The 17,418-nt window shown below is 42.0% G+C and overlaps 2 protein-coding genes across 2 annotated transcripts in view; one reads left to right on the top strand and one right to left on the bottom strand.

Annotated features, from left to right (window-relative positions):
- The window catches only part of SYCP2L (synaptonemal complex protein 2 like), a 25,096-nt gene extending 7,690 nt beyond the window's left edge, over positions 1–17,406 (top strand). Inside the window, exons 13-32 of the mRNA XM_074543701.1 lie at positions 1,701–1,819; positions 2,198–2,267; positions 2,424–2,469; positions 3,089–3,134; positions 4,037–4,125; positions 5,647–5,695; positions 6,813–6,868; positions 7,495–7,549; positions 8,109–8,265; positions 9,358–9,407; positions 10,064–10,157; positions 10,590–10,681; positions 10,839–10,902; positions 12,471–12,602; positions 13,343–13,467; positions 13,960–14,054; positions 15,345–15,444; positions 15,524–15,582; positions 16,053–16,122; positions 17,275–17,406. Coding sequence (XP_074399802.1) covers positions 1,701–1,819; positions 2,198–2,267; positions 2,424–2,469; positions 3,089–3,134; positions 4,037–4,125; positions 5,647–5,695; positions 6,813–6,868; positions 7,495–7,549; positions 8,109–8,265; positions 9,358–9,407; positions 10,064–10,157; positions 10,590–10,681; positions 10,839–10,902; positions 12,471–12,602; positions 13,343–13,467; positions 13,960–14,054; positions 15,345–15,444; positions 15,524–15,582; positions 16,053–16,122; positions 17,275–17,331 — 1,625 coding nt within the window. The 3' untranslated portion in view covers positions 17,332–17,406. The remainder of the gene's footprint in view (positions 1–1,700; positions 1,820–2,197; positions 2,268–2,423; positions 2,470–3,088; positions 3,135–4,036; positions 4,126–5,646; positions 5,696–6,812; positions 6,869–7,494; positions 7,550–8,108; positions 8,266–9,357; positions 9,408–10,063; positions 10,158–10,589; positions 10,682–10,838; positions 10,903–12,470; positions 12,603–13,342; positions 13,468–13,959; positions 14,055–15,344; positions 15,445–15,523; positions 15,583–16,052; positions 16,123–17,274) is intronic.
- GCM2 (glial cells missing transcription factor 2) overlaps positions 1–17,418 on the bottom strand; it is a 35,614-nt gene extending 18,196 nt beyond the window's left edge. Inside the window, exon 1 of the mRNA XM_074543721.1 lies at positions 17,249–17,418. The gene's annotated coding sequence lies outside the window, so the exon portion shown is untranslated. The remainder of the gene's footprint in view (positions 1–17,248) is intronic.

The raw sequence follows: 17,418 nt of genomic DNA, 5'->3' as shown, positions 1-17,418 counted from the left end.
CTGCAGGGAGGCAACTTCTGGTTTTTCTGAACAAGGTGATGTTCAGTGTATGATGTGCTCCAGTCCCCTGTCCCCAAGTGCAGTGGATGATGCCTTGGAGGGCCTGGAGCTGTCCTGGAAGAACAGCTGGGGGAGCAGAAGTGCTGCAATCTCTATTTGTGGGTAGAGGTGAGCAACAGCCCAGCTCCTCTGCAGGAGGTGACCTGCTGCTGTAAATACCTTGTGCTGCAGGGCTGTACCTGTGTGTGCCCCAGCTACAAAAGTAGCTGCCTTAAGGCAGAACAGGCCCTTAGCTGCACCTGGAATAGCATTTATTTCCATATTCTCACCACCCTACAGCCAATGCTTTGTGTTTCCTTGAACTGGGCACATTAAGCTTTCCATCATCAAATGGTGGTGTTCCTGTGCTGCTGCTAGTGAGAATCTTCTGCAAGGCACCCTCTTCCAGGACAATTTGACAGAGTTTTATTATGTTCTAAATCCAGGAGTTGTTGAGGTAACTTGGAGCCTGAAGTACAGATTTCTGTCTGACCCAAAGGAAGGTCTAAGCGCAGCACTTCCCAAGAAAAAGAGAGAGTAACTCCTTTCTTTCCTTCTCACGAAATTCTTCTGTAAATCCCCACAAACTGTAGGTCACAGCCTTAAGGAAAAGCTGCTTATAGCAAAAAAGCAGGAGGTGTGTATGGTCAAAATTGGTGTTAAACAGGGAAAAGCTTCCTTAGCTCAACTTTGGTATCAAATTTTTTGGAAGGTGTGGTTTTTTTGTTTTTTTTTCTGTATGGTGATCTTTTAACTTTGAAGGCTGGGATTTGCTCTTGCTCCAAAACTGGTTGTATTTCAGGTTTTAGAGTGATTACATTTTGTGCAGATCCTTTCTTAGTGTAACTTGACAGATATTTCCATGTCTTCTAAGGGTGTGAAATCACAGCTCTTCCTACTGCTATCACCCACTGTCTTGTAAACAAGTGAAATTTGAAGAGCTCTTAGGATAGCTGTCACATTCTTTCTGTTAGAATATTAAAAAGAAATTTTAATTTTTTAATTTCTTCTAAGTTCCTGTGCATTTCAGATTTCTCCATACTTGAAAGAGCCACTTCCACCTCTAAATGTCTGGGGCAGTAACTTCTTCAGTAGTCCTTCCCATTTTCCTCCAGTTACAGCCTATAAAAAGCTAGAATGGAAGTCCTCCAGCTTGTGGAGATGCAGATGAGCTAGGAGTTCTTTTATCAGTGCCCACCATGGAGCACAGAGAAGTGCAAGGTGGGTGCTGCTACTTGAAGCAGTCAAGGAGGATAAAGGGTGGAAGGTAGTTAGTCTGCAGTGAAACAAATTTTGCAGTACCTAATAGAGATTCAGTGGAGGAAAGCATAGATGGTGGAAGATCCCCCTACTTTAGTCAGACACAAAGGCTTGTTCCATGTCCTCCAGAGCTTAGGAGCCAATGTAGCAATATAAAGAGCAAGATGATAAACTTGCATACATTCATCCAGTATTGATGAGCCTGTTTTTTATTTAGCCTTGCAATTCTTCACTGGGTACTTTGAAGACACTTGGGTTTGTTCTGTTAAATGTGAGTTTAAGATGTGGCTAGAAGGTTGTACTGCTGCAATTTATGCATGCATGTGTGGGAATGGAAAGAAAGGGCAGTGAGTGTGTTCAATTGCTGCAATGGCATTCTCCCCCTGGTTGCTTTTCTGCAGAAACCCCTGTGCCCTCTAACACACAGAAGAGCAAAGATCCTTCAAACTCTGAAAATGTGGAGACTCAAAAAGATAACTCAGCCTCTCAGCACAGACAGCAGCTAACAGGGACTGTAGCAGTAAGTGTGTGGTGTATGATGGAACAGTCCTTGTTCCCCTTTTCCCTTCTTCCAGTCTGCTTTTTTTACAGGTGTGACTCAAACCTTCTTTTAAAGAAAACTGGTTTGTGTCTATTCAACTCAAATACTTATCTCCAGAGCTGCAATTTTGGCATTTTTTAAAAAAAAAAAAAGAAAAAAAATTGCTTCCTCTTGTAAGAGGACAGAGGATGCTTTTAGTGAGAAAACCATAATATCACCTATATGCAGCTTAAAAGGTTTTTATGTGTGGGCAATGGCAGGCCTGCCATGCAGCTCTTGCCACATGCTACCACTGAAACCCCCACTTCTTTATTGATCATATGCATGTTTTGTTCATGGTTTCATGTCTCCAAGCAGAAAATGGTCAATTCTGGTGTTGCCATGGTTACAGTGAGCCAGCAGACTGACCTGGAAGATGCTAACCAAGGTCAGGCATGGCTCCCTTCAGTACCTTAAGTCTGACCCAATTAAATGTCACCCAGGTGACATGCTGAAGGCTATGATTTTGTGGGTCTTACAGCAAAAAAATAAAGTTTCATAGTAGATTCAGAGGGTAAAACTATAGTTTCCTTGCTTTCTTCAGAAAAAAACTCCAAAACTCCATCTTCAGGGATGAAAGCTAAGCCTAGGTGAGTGTTTCGCTGACAGAAAGTTCCAAAGTGAGTTTTTTATGGCTCTTTTTTGTGTGTGTGTTTGGGTTTTTTTCCCCCTGTGGTTTTAATGCACGTAACTTTGAGGTTATTCCATCCATGATTACATTGAAGATTCTGTTTTGCCACCTGGACATCAAGGCTGTTTGCCTGGAGTTACAATGCTTTGGAGTTGCTGAACAGTTTGTTTACTAGATTGCTGCTTTGGTGTGACTTTTTTCTCATCGTGGACTTAGTCCAAATGCAAGGTGAGCCCGCAGCTGATTTACAGACTGTTAAACCTCAGCTGTGAAACCTGAGCTTGCCCAGTGTGGATTGTTCCTAATGGGCACCATGACTTAGTGAAAAAATGATGTGAATTTGAATTCACCTTGGCTTGAATTCACATTTTTATCCCAGACCTTTGCAGGACAGAATTTCTTGTAGTTAAGGAGCTGGACTTCTGTAGAGCTATTGATTACCTTTCTTCCCTATACATTAAACTGTTGCTTTGGTGCTAATTGGTCCAAGTTTGGGGTTTTTTTCCCCCCCACCTAGTACTTCACAAACATTTTGGTCTTTAGATGAGCAGCTCCTTTACATGTTCTCTTGTTCCCAGTGAGAAGCCCCTAGAAGAAGAACCCATGGATGAGCAGATACCAAAGGTATGTGTGCCTTGGGGGTCCCCCTGAGAGAAGAAAGCTGGGATGGGTTGACCCAGCCATGCCTTTGGGCAGTGTCCTGAGCCCCCAGAGTGCCACACCTGATGTGCTGTGCCATTTGGCACCAGGAGTGAGCTGCAGAGGCACAGCTGCCAACCTCATCCTAGAGGGGCCCAGCCAAGTGATTCAAGCTCACTGGAGTTTATTCAGCGCATCCACAGCCCCAAAGCGATGTGCAGTGCCTGTGTCCAGGAGTGCAGGGGTGCGTGGGACATTCTTGCATGTCTTAAGTCTTGCACACCCTCCTCAAGAGGGAATTTTTGCTTCCTAAATGGAGACAAGCCTTGGAAATCTACGGATGTGTTTATTCAGTTTTGTATCTGGGCTCTAATGACTCTCCTATGCAGGAGCTTGCAGCTTGGGTAAATTTCCAAGTAACTGAGAGTCATTTGTAGTTGCACTTGGAAAGTTCTGTTGGTATGTCCATGTATTAAAACAAGTAAGTAAGTGCACTATGTGAGAAAAATTAAATTCTCAAAGCAGTATTTTTGAGTTTGGGTACTTATATAAGAAATCACATTTTAGACTTGTTCTTGGGTTTACGTTTCCAGGTGCTAGTTCCAAATTTTTTTTTAAAAATATTTTTTACTGTCAGTTCGGTTTTGCAGCACTTGCCCACTCTACAGTGAATCCAAAGATTTTGAGCAACTTTCTCTCCCCTCACCCTCCTGACCCCCCCAGTTTCAGCTCTGTGAATCTCATACTCTGTGGCAGGAAAGTACCACAGGCAACAGTTGCACCTAGAAAATCTTTGTAGAGGAAGGAGGGAAGTTTCCTAGCACACCTTTTCTCTGCTTTTGGCAGGCTCTAGAACCAGAACATGACTTTGGGTACTGTTGTTTCAGATCCTGCAACTCTCTCCTTTTCCAAGGGACATTACCAGCAAAAAGAGAAACAGGAGATCAAGTTTGGCCAAGAAGAGGGCTGAAGGCAGGTATGACACACAAGCCCTGTGCCCATGCAGGGACTGGTGTACCAAATCATTTTAGACCTTTTCTAGCACTCAGGGAGCAAGAGTGTCCCCATGGGGGGTGGCCTGACTGTGCCTAGAGCAGGTAGAAAAACAAAATGAGGCTATGAAGGGTCAAAACTTGTCTCTGTAGGACCCTTTGGGTCCCCAAAGTGATAAAGATCTCAAAAACTAACCCTAGCCTGCTAAAAATGCCCTCTACTCCTGTGATACTATGTCATGGCATGTTGGCTTTTTACTTGCCCAACCATAATCCTCCAGTGAGCTGAGTTCTGAACACTACCTTCTTTCACAAATATTTAAGTAATGTTGTGCCAGTTCCTTGATATCATGTTTCCTAGGGTTTCAGGATGGCTCCTCTTTCAAGTTGTCCCTTTCCCTTGCCCCCTCACATCTGTCTGTTTGCATTTGAGGCTGAGGGCACTGCAGGAAGAAGCACTTGAGGTTTTGGGGGCTCTATGCAACCTGTAGCACTAAAAGTCTGCCTTGTTGAACCCTCCTCCTACACTCTGCCAAGTGTTGTGTTCAAGTTAATGCCTGCTGCTGAGCAGGAGGGCAAATGAGCTGTGTGTGAGGATCTCTGCTCCTGTTCTGGGGCTTCCATGGGAGTCCTCCTTCAGCCCGCAGTCTCTCCGCTCAAAAAACCTCCCAAAACCCCAAGTGCTTAGATGATTTTTGACTGACTGTAGGTCAGAATAGGAAAACTTGATGCAGGGCTTTGTAAGTTTTTTGTTTTGTGTATTTTAAGACAATTTGATGAAGCAAATACCGGTTTTAAAACAGGAGCAGCAGTGTAGAAGTTAGGGGTGAGGAACTTAGCTCGGTCATTCTGCTCCCTCTAGTGTTTCATCTTGAAATGAGTGTTTCCTTCGTTCGGGAAGCTTTGGCAAGGATCTCAGCTCTTTAGTCCTCCCATTCTTTTACTAGTAAAAAGAAGATGTACTGTATATTTAGCAATTGTTATAGTATTTTTTAAAAATAGTTCCGATTTGGAGAGAGCTATAAAACTACAGTTAAGTTTAAATGTTGGAGGGTGTGAAAACAAGATCTAGGTGTACACAGAGAAGAGATCAGAGAACAAATATTAAATACTAGAATTTTCAAAAGATAATGAGAAGGATTTTTTAAAATGCTTCTGATGTTATATTTCCACTCATTACTTCTTCCTACCATGTAGTACTATGGGGGATGTGTGAACAAAATATCCTCTACATAAACAGGGATAGGTTAATTTCTAAGTTCTGAATATTTCTTAGAACAGTTACTATTTGAAAAAGTGAGAATCAAGACAGACAGCAAAAACACTAAGTAGAAAAGGAGCAAGTATTTTTTAGAAGCTTAGAAAACAGTATTTTTAGGTATAGAAGGTATCTGAGGAGACGGGCTCAGAAAGAAACCACATTATCACTTCTCTGCTCTTAATGGAATTCTATGGGGTGATTCTTCACTATTGTACATCACTGCCGTATTTATGTTGTCTTGCAGGAAGGAAGTCTATGACTTTGAAAACTCAGACTCCTCAAGTCGTGAAAAGGTAAACTTGAGACAGAAACTCAGCACCTGATGGTTTAGTAACTTGAAGCAGGGGACATCCTTTACTGCAGAAATGCTGTAAGGATGAACATGCTGTTATAGCAAGACACACAACTGGGAATCTGAGATTTTTGTTTTCTTTGTGTGGTGGAAATGGATTTTTTTTGAGTGACAAGAATGCTCATCACTATGTGAGGTTTGTGGTGGATAATGCAAGATAACACCAACAGGCGTTTGAGCTGCTGCTTCATGGAGGCCGTGGGATGTCTCTGTGATTGAAGGCCAACCTCTGCTTTACTGAATACCAAAAGTAGATTGCTAAGCATTCACTTCGTCCTCCTAGGCTAAATGGAAGAGACTGAAATCCCCTTAAAGCTGTGCTTTGCGAGCTGGGAACCCCTGGTTAAAACTCAGTCCTCGCAAAACTTTTGTTGAGAATTCTGCTTGACTTACATTTGCAGGCTCTCAAAAAAAAAAAAAAAAAAAAAAAAAAAGGGAGTGGGGAATAAGAATGAATCACTTTGGCTGCTTTGAAACTTTACCCAGTGTGGGCTTTCCCAGGAAGCTGTGAACTGGCTCCTGACAGATTCCATCAAGGTGGCTGTGCTGGACAAACCTTTTGGCTTTCAGCCTCTTCCCTGATGTGGGAGCTGTCACTGATGCTGCTAACTCTGAGGCAATGGGTACTGAATGGAGCACCCCAAATTTCTCTATTATAAACTGGACATGGCCCGATCCTAGCTACTGCCACTGGGTGTCAGCATAAATCCCTGCTCCATGGAACCCAGCCCTGGTCCCAGGGCTGTCCAGGGGCCCTGCACCATGCTTACAGTGCTGCTGCCAGCGCTGCTATTGATTTAAATGGCATATCTTGTGATGTTGGTGCTTCAAATGAGCATTATTCATAAACCAAGGAAAAGAGAAAGGAACTCTGTCAAAGGCTCAGCTGTTTGTCTATTAAAATTTAAGACATTGTTTCATTCAACAAATCCTATTCCATTAAAAAGTGACATTTCTGAGCAGGAAGGTAATCCATTTTCTTTCTGAATTCTGATCTGTTTTCAATATATAGAGTATTTTATGGGGTAACTGGGCACTAAGACAACTTCTGCTTTCAGGTTGCTGAAGCCAAAGGAAAGATTCTTGCCCAGAAAACTTCCTCACAAAGTCAGAGGTACAGTATTATACATTCAGTGTTTATGAACCTTTTGCTATGTGAATAAGGGTTCATAGCTTTGGTTAAGATCTTTTAAGTTAGGATCCAAAAGGCTGTGTGATTTTTTTTTTTTTCCAATACAGTAGTTCCTTCCTTAGCTACCACACTATCTGTGGATGTTATTGATACCTATATTTTAATTAGTACCTGAGAATATAAAGGTTACTGGAGAGACTAAAGACTGCTGTCAACTTTGACAATAATATGATTTTAACTCTTAAACATCATCCTTTTCTGACCATGTGCAAAAATGACTGATTTAATTTTTGAAAAATGCTTAAACTTCCTGCCTTGCTTCAGCTGCCTTCCAGTCATAGCAAGCTTCCAGGAACTCGCCACCTCTATGTATGCAGATTAACTTTTGTTTTAAAATATGCTGATTTCTAGATATCCTTAAATTGCTACTTTCAAAATCCAGGCAAAGAAAAAATGTGGCTACTGTATGCTCTTTAACAGTTTGGTTCTTCTGCTGAGCTCTTGAGGGGCCTCCTGCCCCCTCTGTTTGCCTGTGCCCATTCCACAGTGCTGTGGTGTGTTATTGCTGTGCTTGCTACTCTAATCTGGGTCTTTGTGTTACTTGGCAGGACCTATGAAACCAGAAGCAAGAGCAAGGAATCAAGCACTCTTGAGAGAAGGCGGGTAGGTTGTCTATGCTTTTGCATCCCCAGAGCCTTTGATTGTTGCCTATTTGAATGCTGTGTATTTCTACATGTACGAATCTGTTCCACCCACAAAGAAGCTGAAGTTTAAGGCCTACCCAGTGCATAGTTGGAGAAATGTGATTCTGACAGCCTTTAAATACTCTGTCTGTCATTTTGAAAGCAGTGATCAGGATGCACCATCACTGCCATACCAGCTAGTGAATTGTCTGTGTTACCTGTTCCCCCCTGATGTGCCACTGAATGCAGCTCAAACACACTAAGCCTTTTCTCCTGGCAAGAGTGCTGCTCTTTTAGGCACAGGAGAGAGGGAGAGATGAGGAAGGAGGGTACTGTAAAAACCCCATGCTGGCAAAAGTCAAGCATCTGCCTCTTGGTGTTTTTATGCAGCTGTTTCAACAGCCGGCTGTGGCTGTTTTGGCAGATTTCACAGTTTTCCACGTTGTGTTGTGGGGAGGAAGAAATGGGATAACTTAGTAGCAGCTGAAATGGGATGGCTGAGGTGCTTCTGAGTGAGAAGGACTTAATTGTGTCTTTAGTCCAGCTACAGGAAACACCTTTTCTCTGAAAGTAACAATGAAAATACAAGCCCTGATAAGAGTGAGAAAAGCTGGATCCTTGACTCTCAGATACAGCCAGTGCCAAAATCTGTTGACTATACCCGAAAAAGACCCAGGGTGAGAAGTAAATTAAAAGGTAAGCTTAGTGCCCTTCTGACACTTAGCTATGCATGATGTACTGTGCTGCAGAAAAGTAAATGCTGGTGATGGTTTGAAAAGGAGACTTTGGCCAAATCCTGGCTTTCCTGAGTGGGAGAGAGCAGCCTTGAGGCCAGCAGCATGGGGTACCCTATGGAGGAGAGGCATTGTAAACTTTTGTGCTTGAACTGGGCTCCTGTCTCCTTCCCAAATTGGGGTTCAAATGTCCAGGTGGACATTTGGCACCTAAACAAACTGTGTGGGTTCAGCACTCTCTGTGATGGTGCTGAAGAGCCCATGGCCCCTCAGCTGGTGGCTGTGTTGGTGCTCTTGACTGCACTAGGAGGAGGATCTCTCTGAAGCTACCATGCCTCCTCCCTGCAGCTTTCCCTTCCTGACCTCCCCAGAAATATCACTGACTTGGCAAGTAAACCTTGAAAATCCTCACAATTTGCAGACCAGGGCATTCTGCTCCCCTGTTTATGCAGTAAATAGCCAATCATCCTTTAAGTGTCAGATGTGATTCTCTCTGATAGTATTCTCTGCTTGGGCCTGACCAGCAGCAGACCTCCCCTGCAGCCGTGCTCCAGGGCTGTGTGCCGCTGTGACCCCCAAATGGAAACCAAATTGTCCTGAATGAGATGGAATGTTTCTCTCCCACTCCTGGAGAAATGATGCTTGCTCAGATAGCTTTTGGATTCTCCAGGGATTAAAAAGCAAAAGAAAGTTGAGCTTCAAATTGTTCTTTATACTGGGTTTCCAGGGCAGTTGTTGTCACTGCTGTCAACCTACAAGTCTTGCCTGGGACTTGGGGACTGTCAGACAAGATGCTGAGCCTTTTTTTTTTTTTTTTTTTTTTTTACTTTTTTGACTGCTCTGGATGCAGTGAGTTGTATATGTTTGCATCGTTGCATCTGTCTTTGTTAGAGAAAGGTGTTTTATTGAAATTTAATGTAAGTGTTGTGAAGTTTTATCTTGTAAAGGGCTAGAAAACCAAAACTGAAAAGGTTTGCATTGTGGCTAACTCAGTTAACTGCATAAAGTACACCCTTTACATTGCCAGTAACCAGGGAAGCTTTTCTTCTTGCAGTGCTTCCAGTGTCTTCTGCAAGCAGTGGCAGTGACTACGAGTCAAAGAAGGTAAGAAGGTGTCATGCTTTAGTGCCTCAGATTTAAAAACTTTAAGGATGTAAAATGTGTACCAGTGAGTGAGAATTAAATAAACTGGTGCTATTTTAATTTTCAAATGTTCTGATGGAGAGATTTGTCTCCTAAGTGCTGTTGAGACTCTACTGGTGTAATGGAGGAGGTCTTAGGAAAACACGGTAAACCTCATAGAAACAACTGTTAAATGCTGCATATCAAATATATATATATGTGTGTGTGTATGTATATTTGTATACACATATTTGAAATACAGGCAGTCTGGGAAAAAATCCCCAGAACTAGTAGTCACACTAAAAGCAGAACTAGTAGTCACACTAAAAGCTCTTATTTTCCCCTGGAAAACTTTCTTTCTTGACTGCAATGCTTCTATTCTGCTTATCAAAAACATCATCAAATATACATCTCCAATGCCTAAAGGGAGAATTCTTGCATGCATTTAACTTCAGGGCACAGGTCTCCTTTGATGCTGGATAGAGCCATCAGTATGTTAGGCATATTTAATGTATGTATCCACTCTTAGTGTATTTAGAAAACAAACCATTCATCCAAAACTCTTCCTCCAAAACAGCACCCCAACCTCAACTTCTGTAGTAATGTTTAAATAAGGCTTAGACTTTGTTTTGTTTTAGGAGGGAGAATCAAGGCAAAGAGCTCAAAAGGAGACGCTAAAGAAAAACTCATTGAGCTCCAAGGAAGATGATTTACCCACAGTGAATCTTGCTGGTATTTTTATTTTAATATTCTTCAGTGCATTAGAAGGGTTTTGATATGTGTGGGTCTGTACTTTTTTGGATGAGTTCTTTTGGTGGTGGGTTTTTCTTTTTGATTTTGCCACTTTTCCTTCACATTCTTCCCATAAATATTTGCCTTCTGATATTTCTTTGTGATGGCTATGAGGGGTAGATACTGTCTGTGTATACAGTCTCTTGTACAAGGAGAAGATAAGCTGATGCCATTGAGAGATGAAGGAATGAACTGACAACCACGAAGAAAATAGCCTTTGGACTGAGTCTGAGCCACCACCTCTTCCCTGTGTGACTAGATAAATGAGAGGATGGAGGGCTTGGGTTTTATTTTCTGTCATTAAGTTGTGATTTCCAGCCAATACAGGATTCAAACTTTGTTGCCTGTGTCATTTATTACTGTCTCACACAGATGAAACACTCTCAGATGATCTTGGAGGGAGTCCACTGCTACTTGGTGTGTCTGCCCGGAGCCCTTCCAGTGATGTGGAAAAAGCCACACAGGTGCAGAATGCAGTGCTCTGCTTCCTCCCAGCGTGCTCTCAGGCTACCTCTGCCTGAAACCAGTGATTGCTTGGTTTGCTTCCCATAACAAGACTAGACCCTGGCAGCTTGTCTGCAGGGTGGGCACCTTCTTATTTTGTTTCCTTTCTCTCTTTAGAAGTTTCATAGTACACCTGCGAAATTATCAAGAGAGGAAGAAAGTAACAAGCGGAAGGACTCAGGTTTGTTGCTGTTGATAACAGGGGGGAAGAGTTGGGTAAAAGCAGAAAGAGGTGGTGCCAAAGCTGTTATTTTCTTTCGAAGATAAAATAACCCTGACTTTTTTGAGATTGCTTTTTTTTTTTTTTGCTAAATTCTGTTTCTCTGTTTTGAATGTCATCACAGACTGTGGTAAGATGCTTTTACATACATTCCTGAATTCATTGCAAACTCTTAAAACCTGTCTTTGATTATAGGGGGGACTAGTAGTGTAGAGCTAATGACCCAAGAGACACACAAGATAATTTGTAATGTTTCAGAAGTGAACTGCAACTTCAGTTTAAACAAAACAAGCATCTCTTCAAGTTGCTGAGTTTTGAGTTTTTTATATCTAAGAACATGGATGTAAACCATTGCTATAAGCTTTTGTTAAATGGAGACTTGAATAATGCTTATTACTGCTGTAGCTTTTTTAATAGGTTAGTGGCATATCAGGATCTTTTTTTTAAAAATGAAACTGAACTTTCATAAACTAACTCAAAAGTACAGCACAGTCTCTTTGTGGTTGGAAACAACTGAACTTCAAGTCAAGCAGCAATGGGGTTGTTTCCATCCTAACAATTCTCAGTGCTGATGTAGTTCTAGGAGTCTGAGTTACTGATGTGACTATGGAGTGAGTCACTGAAGTTTCAGTCTTGGACAAAAGCGTCCCTTTTCTCATGAGCTGGCTCTGTTTGTGTTCCCAATGTATCTTTTACCTGTCCAGCATTTTCTGAATATGCCCTCACTGAAATAGCACATCTGTTTAATTTGAGGGAAAAGATAGATGCTAAGGACTTCATTTTGTCACTATTTGTTGTACAGCCTTACAGTTGGAGAGGAGTTGTTTCCATGCAAAGGTACAAGCAGGGTTTTGCTCAGAAATTTCAGGTGTGGTTTCTGATTGCATTTGGACTCTCTCTGTGAACCTTAAATCTACTCCATGGTGCTTCTCTTGGTCTGACTCCCTTGTTCTGGGCCCCACCAGCTTCCATTCTGCCCTATGGAGACTCCAGGGAGATGATTTGTCAGACAATTTACTGAGTTCAGAAAAAGTGAGACAAAAGGATGGGGGTATAGTTTGTTTTTTTGGGTTTTAGCAAATTTTCCCTAAAGTAGAGGCTGTAAATCCCCTGCAGCTTTGATTTGGATTGTTTGGATTGATTCAATTTTATTTTCAAAAATTTTCTTCATAAGCAGTTGAGAACTTGGGTTGGAAAGGGGATTGGGAAGAAGCTGGACATCAGAGGGTTTTGATGATTAGAATAGCACTAGGCCAAGAAAGAAAATTTCTTAATCTTTAGGTTGGAGACATGGAAACTTTCCAAATACCTGTGTAACACCAGGCAGGCTAGTTCCCTGCTTTTGCTAGGGAAGATGCTTGCAGGTGAAGTCTTATCCTGTCTTGTGTGATGCCAGACCATAAAGTGAGGCTGCCTCCTTTTCTGAAGCATTGGTAATTCCAGTGGTGGTTTCTCCTTGAGCAGGCACTGTCATGTACCTCATGCAAAAGGACAGATTTCTTCTGAAGCCTCTTTTATTCTTTTTCTAGATATACTGAGTGGAACTATCATAAAAAAGCCTAAATTTTCTAGTTTGGAGAAAAATCACTTGCCCTCTGAGATTAACCATACACCAAAGAAAATTTCTGATTCAGTAGAAGATGAAGTGGAGATCCAGAAAGGTAAAATCCTTAATTGGTAATTAAGGTGAAGTGCTTAAACGCTTTCAGCTGGTTTTTTTTTTTTTTGGTTTTTTTTTTTTTTTTGGGTAGAAATCGTAGTCACACAGAAGCTTGAAGCCATGCATTTGTGGAGAGGTCACCTTCTCCAAAATCCCAAAGTGAAAACTATCAGAAGATATTGCAGCACTGCCAGTGGCAGTGGATACTGTGTATGTAGAGGTGTGAATGAGGAAATTTGGGGTTCACTTGGTCAGCTGCTCCATGACATCCACACTTTCTACTCTGAGTATGATTTTCCAGAGTTTTAAAAAACCATCAAACACAGGAGCTGGGAAAAAAGCATGCAGGTAATGGATGAAGTAACTGCAAAATACTGCTAACTCTGAGCACAAAAGGATCAGGCTTTCCCTGCAATGCATAAGTAGAAGACAGAAGAAGTGGTGGCCTATTTTCTGCCTTTATTCTGCCTTTATATGTTTATTTACCTCAGTCTCTGTAGATAGCTCTTTGTGTTGCTCTATTGTGCCTATCCTTCCCTGCTGCTCTCTAACAAGTATTTGCCTGGGGATTGATTTTTGAGCCAGTTTCCCTCCTGCTTGTGAGCTCTAGAATTCCCCCAAATTCCAGCTTCCTAACAGAAGCTGTTGCACACATGAATGACAATCTCTTCAGTAGCAGGAAGATTTATATTCCAGCAATTCTTCCAGCATAATGGTAACTGGGCATGTGCTTCCTCCCAGGTCAGAAAATGGATGATAGCCAAGATGATGTGGTTTTTTCCAAGATGCTCCACGAAGACTTGAGTGATTCAGGAGTGATTTTTGCCTTTGAAAGCTTTGTTGGTCAACTGAAGAAATTGTTCTGGGTAATGTGAGCTCTTTCAACATGTGTGGCAATTGATCATATTATGTGAAATTACCTTTTTATCTCAGGGAGAGTTGGTGCAAATATCCCATCTTTAGTTTGTGTTCAGGAGTAGGGCTTTGGTGGCAGTGTCTGTTAGTCTGGAGCTCTTAGAAGTATTCTACAGAACTTGTATATTCTGAGTAGTGTTACAGGGAAGACATAAAGAAAATGTAAATTAGATTTTTTCCTAGCACAACACTGTCCTGAAGCCACATAGGTTACATTGAGGCTTCTTGGTGTAACTACTGTGAGTGAATTAAATCAGAGGATATCTGCAGCACTGATGTGTTTCATCTTACTGCAGATTAAATTTGATTTAAGACGGTTTCTGCAAAGATGAATGGCAAGTTCCTGCAGAGGAACATGTTTTCCACGGAAAGGTTTTGCAAGCTAGACTTCTAGGTTTTGACTAGGGCCATTGCCTATCCCTAACTGTGCATCCTGTGGCTAGTCCCGGTACAAAAGGATTGAGATCAACACAAAGGATGCCCTGAGATCTTCAGAGAAGAACTTGTCTGCCCTGCTGAACCAGATACATATGTGCAGGTAAGTGGTCTGGTGCTGGCTGAAAACAGCTTCAATTTTGTGTCAATTTTGGTTGATAGGGAAAGCCAAACTGAGAGCTGGATATTGTGCTTATGGCTTGTATGGCAAAATAACTTGTGTGTCTCTCTTCTTTCTTTTACACAAGAAGAGTATCAGATGTATAACTCCTGGGATTAATTCTAATTTGCCTGTAGGAGGAGAGGATGGGTTAATTCATGCAAAACAAGCTTGAGTTACAAACAGTTGGAGTGGTCTGTGAACTGTTTTCTGTTTGTCATCAACTTAGTAACTTCTATTTCTAAATCTTTTAAGAAAGAAGCCAGGCTGTGACTTGCTTAATGAAGTGGAGGAGAAGAAAAGGAATTTCTGAGATCCTGTATTTCTTAGATTGGAGCTAGATAAAAAAATCAATTATAATATTTATGAATTTGCTATAAGTGAGATACTTACATCCTATACTGTACTTGTAAGTGTGTCAGGCCTCTGTATCTATTGCACATTCACTTTTTAGGATTTAGATCAAATGTAGTATGAAATAATAATAACCTTTAAAGTCAAAAATCCCTGGTATCAATGGGACCTCTATGAGCAGAATTTGCTGTCATTAAGGTACATGGAGAAGTTGGAGTTCCAAAAAAAAAAAAAAAAGGGATGTTTTGTGGTGGAAGATAAGAGTAAATGGCAGTGAGATACTTCAATGCTTGGTTGCCAAGTAAGTAACTTGGATCTAACCAGGATCACAGGATAGTGGATGCAAGGCTGTGCCAAAGTTTTCCTACCTCAATGCAGCTGGGAATGGTGGCAAACCCAAGTCAATAAGGATGTTGCGACCACAACCTTTCTTAAGGTTTAGAAATTGCTGGCATCCTGTACATATCAAACCTAAGGCAAGAAGAGTCTCCATAGAGCCTCTATAGAATCATAGAATGGCTTGGGTTTAAAGGGACCTTAAAGAGGTCTTCAGCACAGGAAATCTCTGCTGAACTCCCTGGAGGCTGGGAGAGCATGCAGTGCAAGTATTGCACTGGGAATTCATGTGTGTGCTCTGCCCCAGTCCTCTGTGCCTGGCTGCTGTTTGGGGACAGGCTATTGAGCCGTATTTATCTGCAGTGTGCCTTTGGTGCAGCTATTCACATGCTCTGTGACACATCTGAGAACAAATCTGCCCCATGTAGCTCAGCAGTGAAATTTTCCTCTGCCTCAAGGTAGCTCTGGTGTTGAAGGGGTTGTTGTCCACCTTGTGTGACTGCACGTTAAAGTGGCAAAATTGTTTCTGCTTTCCATCACTAGGCTGAATAAATTTGACACCTTCCGGAAGATTGTTGTTGAAGAGCTTGCCAGCCTTGAGAAGGATACTCAAATTCTGGCAGCTATGGAGAAGGAAGCACTGGTGTGTACAGCTTCTTGTGTGCCAGCCCAAAGAGGTGCCTCTTCCCAGGTAACAGGGGGTTTCTTTGCGGTCTTTTTAGGATTTCTGGAACGCGCAGCTGCTCAAACTGAATACGTTCTACAACCAGCAGAAGGAAAGGTACATCTCTGCCGGCTGTCCTGCATGCTCACAAGTCCTCTGATGGTCATAGAGGGCACTGGTGGTACCCTTGCTGATAGATGGGAAAGGATTCTAAACCTAGTATGGCATCTTCACTTGGTGAACACCACTACACTTGGTGTCCACTGATGGAGCTTTTGCAGCCTTGTGAGGGTTTTCAATTGGGATTAGAGTGTAATGAGGGAACACTGTATGGGAAGTTGAGTGGGAGACGAACCTTGCTTAGGAGAGCTGTACCAGGATCTGGGATAATGTGCAATGCACACTCTCAACATGACTCTGTCTAGGGGTCAGAGGAGGTGAACATTTTCTGTATAAAAGACACTGTTGGCATAAATGCTGAGCAAAAACCTACCATTCTCAGGTTTATTTTTGGTGGTAAATATATCTGTTCGAACTCCACCAGTAAGTGCTTCATGAAAAACCAGCTAAGATCATTTTTCTTTCAGAATTGAATCAGTTGACTCAGCCCTGGGTGAAACAACAAAGAATTTTACCGACACTGTGCAGAATACAACGGTATGTGTGATGCAAAAGCAGCTCCCTATGGATGGGGGACTGAGCTCTGGCCTGGCTGATTGGTGTCAAAAGTGACAAAATGAAGCTGAAATCCTGGGAGGGGAAGCCTTTGGTTGGCTAATTTGTGGGGCTTGTTGTTTATGTGGCCTCTGATCCTGATGCATGGAAACCATTGGGAAAGAAATGTTTGATAAGGGGAAGAGGTCACATAGTACTTTCCTGGGGGAGAAGATAAAGACAAGGGACATCAGGAAGTGATGTTTCTCCTGGACTCACACTCTGGGGCAGTTTCTGTGTAGTTTGTGACCCTCAATGCATTTGCCCTTGGAGTTATACATCCATGACAACCTGTGGCTAAGGGCTCTGCAGTCTAACAGCACCTTGCATGTGTTCTCTTATCTGCTCTTTAGGTCTGGTAACTTCTAGCCTTGATGTATTCAAGTCTGATTTTTTTAAAACCATTTTTTTAATTTAACTCACATCCTGGTTAAATATTCTGTTGAAGTTCTTAAGCTCTCCAGAGTCTAATCACTATTTTATGCCTTTGTTTTAGTTTGTAAATTAAGACAAATACTTTGCAAACTTTGGTACGATGATTAGTTTCCATCTGATTCACCCCATCACATGGACGTGTATTTTTGCTACTGCTGTTGTTCCAGATCTATGTGCTGATCTGATGGCTTTGGGAGTTTAGCTTTTCTGCAGTAAGATTGATGGATTACTGCCATGTGTGGGATGCCACATGCCTGTACTTCACAGGGCTGAGAAAGCTCCTTGTGTTGAAGGAACAACTGAGCCTGGGATTTTAGAAAAGATGATGAAAATCAAGAGCTTGTATATTTCAGCAGTTAAAGTTGGAATCCTGGGCCTTTCCAAAGTGAAGATTTTCCATTATGAGTGTTCAGTTGCTGAGGGACACAGGTGTTCCTGAATAAGGACACCGAAAGAGCAACAGGGCTGAGAAAAGAGCACTTGTGTCATGGGAGCTGCTCATCCTCCAGCACTTGTTCCAGGATAGATGCTTAAGAATTAAGAGCTGAATCTAAATGTGCTTCCAGGATCTTTGCAATTTCTTATCTTGAACAGTTTCAACGTTTGTATAAATTTTTGTGATGTTTTGTCTTACCTTTTTCTTTTTTTTCTTCCCTGCAGTATGAACTCTCACCAAAGAAGGAAGAAGAAAACGTGTTCATTGTTCCTTCTGACTAGCAAACCCCTGAACTCATTATTGCTCATGGCATTTGAGCACTTTGTGTGCAGCACAGAGAAGATGGTTCTGTGAAGGAGAATCTTCCT

The sequence above is a fragment of the Zonotrichia albicollis genome, chromosome 1 (assembly GCF_047830755.1).
Source record: "Zonotrichia albicollis isolate bZonAlb1 chromosome 1, bZonAlb1.hap1, whole genome shotgun sequence".
In the NCBI taxonomy this organism is placed as follows: Eukaryota; Metazoa; Chordata; class Aves; order Passeriformes; family Passerellidae; genus Zonotrichia; species Zonotrichia albicollis.
This window is presented reverse-complemented; position numbering and strand designations above follow the sequence as displayed.